The sequence below is a fragment of the Ceratosolen solmsi genome, unplaced genomic scaffold (genome assembly GCF_000503995.2).
Source record: "Ceratosolen solmsi marchali unplaced genomic scaffold, CerSol_1.0 scaffold27, whole genome shotgun sequence".
Classification (NCBI taxonomy): Eukaryota; Metazoa; Arthropoda; class Insecta; order Hymenoptera; family Agaonidae; genus Ceratosolen; species Ceratosolen solmsi.
Genome location: NW_011948426.1, coordinates 3,708,725 through 3,719,376, shown reverse-complemented (window position 1 = coordinate 3,719,376; position 10,652 = coordinate 3,708,725). Strand labels below are relative to the sequence as shown.

General features: G+C 31.9%; 2 protein-coding genes across 3 annotated transcripts; one reads left to right on the top strand and one right to left on the bottom strand.

The window, feature by feature from the left end:
- Positions 1–389: 389 nt before the first annotated feature.
- LOC105363175 (uncharacterized family 31 glucosidase KIAA1161) lies at positions 390–7,909 on the bottom strand. 2 transcript variants are annotated; one of them, XM_011500795.1, is made up of 6 exons: positions 7,738–7,909; positions 5,912–6,042; positions 4,699–4,917; positions 3,491–3,601; positions 1,839–3,305; positions 390–1,241 (listed from the first exon to the last, which is right to left on the bottom strand). In XM_011500795.1, the coding sequence occupies exons 1-6, from the start codon at positions 7,786–7,788 to the stop codon at positions 806–808; spliced, it is 2,415 nt and encodes an 804-aa protein (XP_011499097.1). In that variant the 5' UTR covers positions 7,789–7,909; the 3' UTR covers positions 390–805. The 2 variants fall into 2 exon arrangements, with proteins under 2 accessions (XP_011499097.1, XP_011499099.1); XM_011500797.1 differs by lacking the exons at positions 5,912–6,042; positions 7,738–7,909 and adding an exon at positions 5,282–5,875.
- A 783-nt stretch (positions 7,910–8,692) lies between these two features.
- Positions 8,693–9,850, top strand: LOC105363334 (probable nucleoside diphosphate kinase 5; the record flags this gene model as incomplete). Its single annotated transcript, XM_011501002.1, has 5 exons — positions 8,693–9,130; positions 9,198–9,336; positions 9,410–9,527; positions 9,558–9,650; positions 9,723–9,850. Coding segments are annotated over 5 exons (819 nt in total), but the record flags the coding sequence as incomplete, so codon positions are not given.
- Between the last annotated feature and the right edge of the window lie 802 nt (positions 9,851–10,652).

The following is a 10,652-nucleotide window of genomic DNA, read 5'->3' as shown; positions in this document are numbered from 1 at the left end:
AATGTTATACTATATGATAAAATTAATAATATAATAAATATAAACTATACCTTATCAGCTGTTTTCTTTCTTCTTTTTTTTAATTAAACCTTAATTAAAACCTTTTAATTAAAACCTTAATTAAATTATTTATATGTTTATTTTATTTATTTATTTATTTATTTTTTATTTCATCTTATTTGTATCAACAGTGATAAATTAAAGGTGTTGGTAAGTACGTTATCCATTAGTATTTTAAGTAAATACGAGATTATTTTAATAAATAAATAAACAAATCAACGAGTGCGTGTTTGCGCGAGCACGAGCGCACTCTTACGTATATATATATATATATATATATATATATATGATGTTAAATGACATTAGGTAGTACATTAATTATCTGGTAATTATGAAATTTATTTACCTTCTGCACTTGGATAATCTTACAATATTATTACTATTTATTGCCAATTTCATATTCGATGGAATGATTTAACGAGTCTGAAATACTCAATTTTAATGTTAACGTTAAGCAAAATGAGTATACACCTAATAATATATTTTATATTTATTCTTTGAAATAGCTAAATACAAATCTTTTAGGTGCAATTGCAATTAAACTGAAGTCAGTCGTGTGTAAAATAAATATTATTAGAGGAAAATTATAAATACATATCGTCTCAATCACGATTTTTGTACTTTGTCATTCAATGATCTTTGATAAGTGTCGATGGGCAAAATATATAAAATGAACAATAAGAGATGTAGTATAACAGAGACAGTTTTCCTTAAATTTCCATCTCGCTACACAATATATGTACAGTCAGAATCTCATGTCATCGGGCATTTTAACGAAGTACGCAACTTTGTCTTCGGCGACTCTATAATTGTGAATCCAACGCGAACCTTTCCTCAGGCTTTTGTCGATTCCATCTTTCCATACGCCGGCCGGCAGATAAACCTCACGCTGTCGACTTCCGGAATGGAGAATCGGAGCTACGATAAGCTCTTCGCCAACGGAGAATTCGTCTACTACTAAATGGCAGGCTGGATCCGCGGGGTCGAGCATCCACAAGGGCCTGATTATCGGCAGCCCCGTGTCCAAGGTAACGTTGGCATATTTTTTCAACAGAGGTGTCACGGTTTTCTGTCGCAGAGTCGTCAGGCTCTTGGCTATTTCGAGGACACTTTCATCGGAATATTTGCTAGGCAGGTGCGTGAATCGAATCACTGGTAGAAACGTTGACAGCTGCAGCCACCTGCAAGTGGTAAAAAAATATTATGATTATGCAAATTTTTAATATATATTTATCAAGAATTCTTTTGTAGTTTTAATTGTTTTAATTGTTCTTTCTTTTTTTTTCTTCTATATTTTTCTATTGGTAATATATAACTATGTGACCTAGGTGGATTGAAAGTGAAAAGGTTTGGCGTAACATTATTGTTAATATGCCTATCATGTGAAGTAGAATATTATTATTTTGGAGATATTTTGAAAGTATTTTTTTGCTTTATTTTGTTTGCCATTATTTCGCAATGTAATTCACCAACGAGAGATTTTTGAAACATATAATAACATAAATACATGAATTTTTCCATTATTATATTGGCATTCACTAAGATTAATAAGAATTCGTATATAAAAACGATGGAATAATGATGTGAAATAAATGGTAAAAAGATTAAAATAGTGAAATAAAAATTTAACGTTCTAACGGTATTTCATGACATTTATATACAATTTTGCGCTACTGCATCATATGATGTTTAATTAATTTCCCATCATTATTTCCATTGTTATAATTACAGAATATTTCATAGAAATTTTTCGAGTCGATCGATGATCGATAAATTACCTAATATATAGCTCTTTGTCGGGCAAATTAACTTCGTAATCATTGTCTGGATTATTATCGGACATTGGCAATGCCACGTCTCCTCCAACAGCACCAGGCATAATAAAAGGATAACCAATGATTCCATAACTAAGTACAGTTGGTATTACTGTCTTGATGGCTTTCCAAGACGATGGAAACGGTGGCAGCGACACGAAAACAGGCGCTCTTGGTCGGGCTATGGCACTGGAGACACCAATAACTGGAATTGATCCCAAGATAGAATTGACAAATAAGGTTTTATAATGATCGGGATTGGTCAAAGGCTGCTCGCATTTGTAATAATGTGGCATATCCTGAGCGGTGCCCAAGTCTAAGTAAAACGAATCAACGTGATATTTATCTATCAACAATTCCAGTTTATTTTGAAGCCAAGGGAGGGTCTTGTTATTAGTAATATCTAAAACTCCAGCGCTATTAACTTGTTTATATCTGGTTAAAGCTGGTATTCTTGGATCACTTCCGCGTTCAGAAATAAGCAGCCTATTATTTACAGCGTCTTTGAAATTCTCTGACTCTGCTGAAATAAATGGCTGAACGGTAAATACGATTCGAAAACCTCGTCGATGAATGACATCGATCGTATCTTTCATAGACTTGAATCGCGTTTCATCGAGGACAAAGTCCCCCGAACTCGGTTGCCATTCTTCGCTAAGGAGCACGTGCCCCTGTCTGAGGAATCCTAGTGCTATAACGTCCTCGGTGTAATTGTAAATATCTGCCTCGTTGGTGGGAGAGATTTGCCAAACGGGCTCGGTGAGTAACGAGGGCACAGCTTGCAACTCATCCGGTTTCAGACCATCCCAAAGGAATTTTTCCACCATCGATGAGTGAAGAGTCCTCATATTATCCGTCGTACAAATTGAGTAATTCAATTGGGGAAACGTCGTTAAATGATTAATGTAAGCAAAGGCATCGTGCTTTGCCGTGAAACACAATTCCTTCTTTTGCGTGACATTGATCGATACGTAAAGAGGTGTTTCCGGATCGACGGTAATAGTGGCACCTTTTGAATTAAGAAAGTACCGCTTGAGAACATTGCCGAACGGATGCTTCCTTATATCACCAGTGATAAAGGGACTCGGGTCGAGTCTTCCCTGCTCCAGTGGGTAGGCCATGTTTTGAACTTGACCAGCGCCATACCAGTGACCCCGTTTTGGTGACCAGTCGAAGCAATCCTTGGGATTCACACCGTAATTGAGACTCTGCCAAGTAACGTGATAGCAATTTATGGAATCTCGTTTAGTGTGACCGAGATAAAGCCTCGAGTGTTGTAGCCATTCAAGGCAAACCTTATCGGTGCGCTGATGTTGAGGTAGGCATGAAAATACTCCTGTGTCGGTTGGTATGCCTACCCCAAGGCGCGCTGCTATTATCTCTACCCCGACACTGTTGTACACGTGCATTAGTCTTTCGTTTTTATTAAACCTTTAGAATGAAAAAATCAATTTATTAATTCAAGTTTTTTTCATCCTCTTCTTCTTCTTCTTCTTCTTATATTTTTTTTTTCTTTTTTTTTCTTTCTTTTTTTTTTTCTTTTTTTTTCTTTCTTTTTTTCTTTCTTTTTTTTTCTTTTATCTAATTCTGCTTATTTTTTATGAAACTTTTATTACCTAAATTTATCGAAATAAGCTCGCTGCAACACATGTTGAGTGTAGTATATATGTGCAAATCCAACTAAAAATACAACGCACAAGAATAGAAAACCAACGAATCCTCGAAGCCTATGGAGATGAGAATATTAAATTAGTTGCAAATATTTTTTATATTATGCCTTTGAAAAAAAAAAATGATTATTTTGCAATAATATAAATATATATCGAATTGATTCAAGTCTGTATATTAATTCAGTTTCCGAGCATCGTATTTATAAATAATTAATATTCGATAATAATTTAAAATAATGTATTATTATATTTTTAATACTTAGTATTATGTATGTAAGATTTTTATAAAAATATATCTTTATCGAGAAAAAAAAGTTCATTAACAAAAAATCAGCGAGTATTTCTTATTATTTTTATTTAGTTCCTGGATCAATTGATTGATGAACTAAAATATATTTATAAGTCGAAATAAAACTATTATTCGTCATTGGGAAAAACTTGTTTGTTATTATTATTATTATTACTATTATTATTATTATTATTATTATTAAATAGTCATATCATCTTCTCTCTCTCTCTCTCTCTCTCGCTCTCTCTCTTTTTAATAAATAATTACTTTATAATATATCGGGTGTACAGTATTATTAAAATTAATTTTAAATGCTTGTATATTAGATCACATTATATTAAATGACGATGAATTTAATTCATTCTACGCATTTTCAATTATAAAATATTTAATAGCTTTAATAAATTATAATCCGTTGGATAATTTTATGTTATATTGTATTGTATGATTGTTTTATGAATATAATTGAGAGTAAATATATATACAGCAAACGACACTATAAATATTAATAAATTATGAAATTATTTTTGAATTATGTTTAATTATAAAATCTAATAATATGGCAAAGCACCTCTCAACCATTCTTCAGGGAACAATTTCATTTAATATTTTGACTAATAATTGAACTTTTGTAATTATACCTACACTACATATTTTATTTTTCTTCGGTGCAAATATAATCAAGCGCGGTGATACACGAGTTGCTTTATGATAAGAATATTTTTATTTGTAATTAATGAAAAGTCAGACGACTTATTATTATACGCATGCATAATAATTTATAATAATTCATCGATAATGCAATAACATTTGAAAAAATTACTGCTTATGATTTACTACAATATATATGTATATATTCGTTAACCTGTAATCTGCATTCTGTCTTTTCTTATTGCTTCGTAGAGCTTGAGGTATCGACCATTGTAGCTTTTCCTTCAATAGGCTACTAATGCTGTTGACGCTAGTTATTGTGGAATTTGTACTTTGTATGTTTGGAAATTCCATGTGCTCGTTAGCCAATTTTCGTGAGTTCATTGGCGACGGAATATTGCCGACTTGTCTTGGAGGTGACTGAAGGGGTATCCTAACGAAAAACAAACACTTGATATTTAATATTGTAACATCCGTGATTTATTATCGCGCATATAAAAATGACTAATACATATATATATATATATATATATATATATATATATATATATATATATGTATATATATATATTGCAACACTTGGTTGCAATGACTAAATTCCAACATCTTGTTGGGTCAAATCACGGTAATGCAATTTGTTATTATCTTCTCGATAAATAAGTAACAATCGATGTGATTTAATGGTGACGATTCCTCATAAGTTCGGTAGCAGCTATATATAAGTAAAATTCTTTAATAGGCTCACAATCACGATAGTCTTCCCTCAAGACAATGACATGATGTAACGACGTATATACCTCTGCAAAGACATCGCACTTCCCACGTCGTATCTCGGAATCATGTCGGGACAAGCGGATGCTTCTGCTGACCTTGACGAAATTCACTCTCTCGAGTTCACGATTACGATAAGAGACGTGCGTTGAATCAAGCGAGGTTGAATAACCGAATCTGAAAGACGCTAATGGAGAATATACGTTGATGATCGTGACCGTCGGTAGAGTCGAGCGCAACTACTTTGGCGTCACTCATCAATGCGCCGCGCGATCAGGAGCAAGAAAAAATAAGAAAGAAGAAGAAGAAGAAGAAGAAGAAGAAGAAGAAGAGGAAAGACGAGGATACCGAGGGGAGAAGGGTAAGTAAGAGTTTGGAATAATGTAAATGGCAAAACAAGCGAGGATTCTTAAAAAATTGTCTGGCCCAAGGGAGCGATAATTATATTTTGGTCGTTGATAGTGGATTTGATCTGCATCGTCTTCGATAACATTCTATTTTTTCATTGTTTACATTGTTTATTGTACAGCATAGATAAAACATTCAAGAAGTATGAGCAACATTGGCGGACATTTGTGTTTATATTATTGAATGTTGGATGTGATAATATATTATAAGAATTATAATAAAAATACGGAATCTATGGCGATACCTACTTTGATGATTCTTCATCGTTATCTTCATCCTCGGTCTCAGAGGCTAAAGTACTGCCATTCAAGGTCGATCCGCTGTTGCTAAAAGTTGCACTACTATCACTTTCGTGTCTTGAAAATTTTGATGATACACTCTACGGAAAAAAGTCAACGAAAAAAATGTACGTTAATAATCATTATACTTATAATTTAATCGGTAATGTTAAAAAAATATTATATAATTAGTTGTTTTAAATAAAGAAAATCTTATAGTATTTTCAATTACGTAAAAGTTGAGAAATCATTAAAATTTACAATATTTATTAACTAAATCGTAATCTCCGATAAAACCTAATGTTTGCATAAATTAATTTTTGTTATGATATTATACGTAATAATGGACAATGTGTCCATAGTACATTTTTTTCATTTTATTATCTATTACAATTATTACGAAAATGTAAAAACAAACATAGTTCTGAAATTTTTTATGATTGAAGAATAAAGAAGTGACTATGAGAAATATATAAAATGTACTTATTTATGGGGATAGACGAATACAAATGACAAACGTGAAAAATATTGCAATTGACTTTCCAATATCAAAAAATGTTTTTATATATTATTTATGAAACCTTCCGTTAATAAATAAGAGTGCTGAATTATCTACAGGAACATAAAATATTTGCTATTTTTATGAATCTTTTTTTTTTTTTTTTTTTTAATTTTTTTTTTTTTTTTTTTTTTTTTAATTTTTTTTAATTTGAGATAAATTTTATATACATAAAAAACTGTTACGATAATAGTCAATGTATGATTGAGTAATTGAAAATAATTGTTAATAACAAAAAATTTTTTAATTTTATAATATAATAGTCATAATTTGAGATAAGAATGAGCATTTTTGTTTAATAAAATGGTTAGTAAGACAAAAATGATCGTCATAAGCCATATGTATTTTATCAATTTTATTTTTATCATAAACTTATTAGGCTTTGATTCGAAGTTAAGGAAACTTATTTAGTTGAAATGAAAAATAGCTTAAATTATAATTGGAGTTATGAAAAGCTAGTTATATGATGATTATTATCCTTTATATTCTCTAATGTTTGATTATAAATGGCCGGGCGATGAAATATAGTTCATGTGTATTATGTAATCGTATGTCGCACGTAGAAATCCGGTTTTCACGGTCTATTGTGTGGCGTCAGATGACAATTACGGTGTTGGATCATTGTCAATCAACAAATTCTTTATATAACTTAAAATTATCGTGGTTATTATATTGATATTTTTGTTATAATTTTCATATATAATTAAAAATAAGTGTTATTGCTTTTCGTAAATTAATAACGCTCATTCCACGGTTCAACTCCGTTAATATATTAACGGATTTAATAATTTAATAATTTATTCTAAATTTTAATCTCAATTTAGTAATTAAGATAAATTAATGATATAAATTCATATAAATTCCTTATATGATGTTTCTTTTATAGTTTGTGAATTCAAATCTACCGTAGTTATCACATATGTCTCGTATTTGAGACCGGAAACCGCTCGTTGTAATGGCTGTACGGGCTGTACATGCGATCTTTCGTGTTGTATTCGTTCATTGGTGAAATCATGTATTAAAATTGCCAAAATCATAGAAGAATACAAACGATGTATTTATGATTATATACACACATGTATATGTATAATGTTTATTTGTATTTTAACTCTGGAGTTAAGGGAACATTTTAATTCAAGTTTCATTTTTCAACTTATGAAATTGAATTATTAAAATGTTTTTCTTTTTAAAAAATAAATAAAAACATCATTCGTGTCTAAAATGATTTTTTTCTTACCTTTTCATTGCTGATTTGAAGCTGATCCATATTATTTAGCTTCGTTGGCATTGATAAGCTAATCTTTCGAATTTTTCTAACTGGTTGTTTTTTTTTGTCTTCTCTTAATTTATTCGTTTCACCGTTTTTTGTATCGTTTATCGAAATATTAATGTTTAGTATTTCAGCATTATCGTTTTCACCTGAAAATTGCCAATAAGTTAATTGTTCTGGACAAAATTTTGTAAATACTTTCACAATTACAATTTCTTTTAACAATAATTTATTTGACTAAATTTACAAAATTTACTCTGAAACATTGCCAATAATGTATTGTAACAATAAATATTGATATTTGTATAGATTTTTAATTTAGTAAGAGTGTACGATAAGATTACAAGACTGCATTTTTTCAGAATAAACAAAAGAAGGAGGAGAATTGAAAGGCACCGCGCGTAATAAAAGATAAAAGAACTCTTCCGAATTGTATACGAGCATTAAATCGTTATATTTGTCAATAGGATGAAACTAATTTTTTTTTTCTTTTTGTTTGTTTTTGTTTCTTTAACCTAAAAATTTATTTGCCGAAGATAGTTCGTAGAGCAGACAAATAATTTATATTGTTTATATAAAGTAAAATGAGTTCTTCCGAGACATGCGATTGCATCACCGTAGACAGTGATAGTTTGCAAAAAGATTCAAATGACAAAATTGAAAATGGAAATGAAAATATTGCTAATTTGTATAGAATTGTGAAGATAGGAGCTAGTAATTCAACAGATGTAACGAATAATTCATCGAATGCATTATCAAACGTAATGGGATAAAATTAATTAATTATATTTAAATGAAAATATCTCGTCATATAATAAATTGTAATTTAAATTTTTAGTATCGCCAATATAATGTATCGATGAAAGAGATTAAAAATGATTATTCAAAATCTGATGGCCAAGTGAATAAATCACGTGCGAGCGATGACAAAGATTCTTCAAAACCGTGCTCCTGCTCTAGCAACGATGAAAGTTCGTTAAAACCTTGTACCTGTATAAGCGAAGAATCGTCTTTAAAAACATGTGTCTGTTCATCATCATGTGATTCATTGGATACCGATACTACAATCGATCGTCCACAAGATCTACCAGTAGAATGCACACTGGCAATAATAAAACCAGATGGTATGATGTACCGCAACGAAATTGAGCGAGAAATAATTGATGAAGGATTTAAAATTTGTCAAAGGAGATGGCTACAGCTGACACCGGAGCAAGTATCGGATTTTTACTTTGACAATTATAAACGAAGAAATTTCGCTCATCTCATTACTTACATGAGCTCAGAACCAATTCTCGTTTTTGTACTTGCCAAGTGCAATGCTATTAAAGAGTGGAAAAGTTTAATAGGGCCGAAAAAGGTAATGGCCGGTCTTCGCAAAATTACAACTCCTTTTTTGGATATTTAGATTATTATTATTATAGTAGGTTACAAATGCTAGAATTTACGCTCCTGATAGTATTAGGGGAAAGTATGGGAGAAAAGGCGACGATATGAAAAATACAGTCCATGGAAGCGATAGTCCGCAAGCTGCTGAAAGGGAAATTCATTTCTTCTTTCCTGATCGTAAGTCTATGTATGGAATGTAAATTATTGACTCTAAAAATTTAAAAATTCATTTATTATTTATTATCATTAGGTATTGAGGAGCCATTACTAGACGAAGAAGACACCGTGGAGTATTTAAAGAAATATGTAAATGGACCGTTATTCAATGCTCTCGTTAAGGTAAATTTTATTTATTATTCACTTAACTAGCGCGCGTATAGAATTATGAAACGCTAATGTCTACGTCAGTGCTGTGAAGAGAGGCCGAATGATCCAGTTACTTGGCTAGGAAACTGGTTGCTCGAGCATAATACGATGAAGCCAAAGTATCTGTGAGTACCGATTGACGAACGAGTAAAATTCATGAAATAGCATTTGTCTAAATTGAGGTAAATTTCTACTAGCTTACGTTATAAGTCCAACCTGTATGATTGATGCTCCTCGGAATAAACGGCTTTTTCTGAAGTTTTCGACGAATAATCGGCGCTGGATTATATCTGTAAAGATGGAGGATTTTAAAGGAAAGCTCGACAGAGACTAAAAAAATAAAAAAATAAAAAATAAAATAAAAATAAAAAAAGAGAGAGAAAGAAAGAAGAAAGAAATAAAAAATAAAATAAATAAATACAAAAAAACAAAAACGAGTCAATAATGTACTACTAAATTTAATTAATACCTCGCGTAAACCAATTCCTCGACAATGCAGACGAGTGATTTGTCATTTAGCTTGCCATTCCCCTTGTCATCGTCGTCGTCGTCGACGTCGTCGCCGTTGGTGCCATTAATCGTTTGCACTTGTAGCCCCTTTATCCCGCAAGACGACTCATCGATTGAGGTAAGCTCAATGCTTTGCGAATTAGCATCGAACAGAATCGACGACCCCCCAGGATTTCTCTCCTCCTCGTCGTCGTCGTCGTCGTCGTCGTCGTCGTCGTTAAGCTTGGTACCCGGACTCTCCTGGCTCTCGTATTCCCGTGCGATTAGTTGGACCGACGACCGTGGCGAGGAATCGCTCTTCTTCTCATCCTTCTTCCCCCGCTGCTCTCCGTCTTTGAATCGCGAAGGCTTAATTGAAACATCCGCAGGAGTGACAGATGCGAGCTCATCATTCGTCGGAGCTGTGCTGCGGAGGAAAGACCATTCACGCTTCGGAATTTTTCCCCTTCGTTATTTAAATCGATATTCGTTCCGCGATCGCCACTCGGGTCTTTCAATGTCATCGCAATAGTCAGCGTTAATTCGCGTGTCACTTTTACTTCGCAAGAACTTTACAAAAAAAAAAAAAAAAAAAAAAAAAAAAAAAAAAATTTTCCCCCCCCACCCCCCCAAAATTT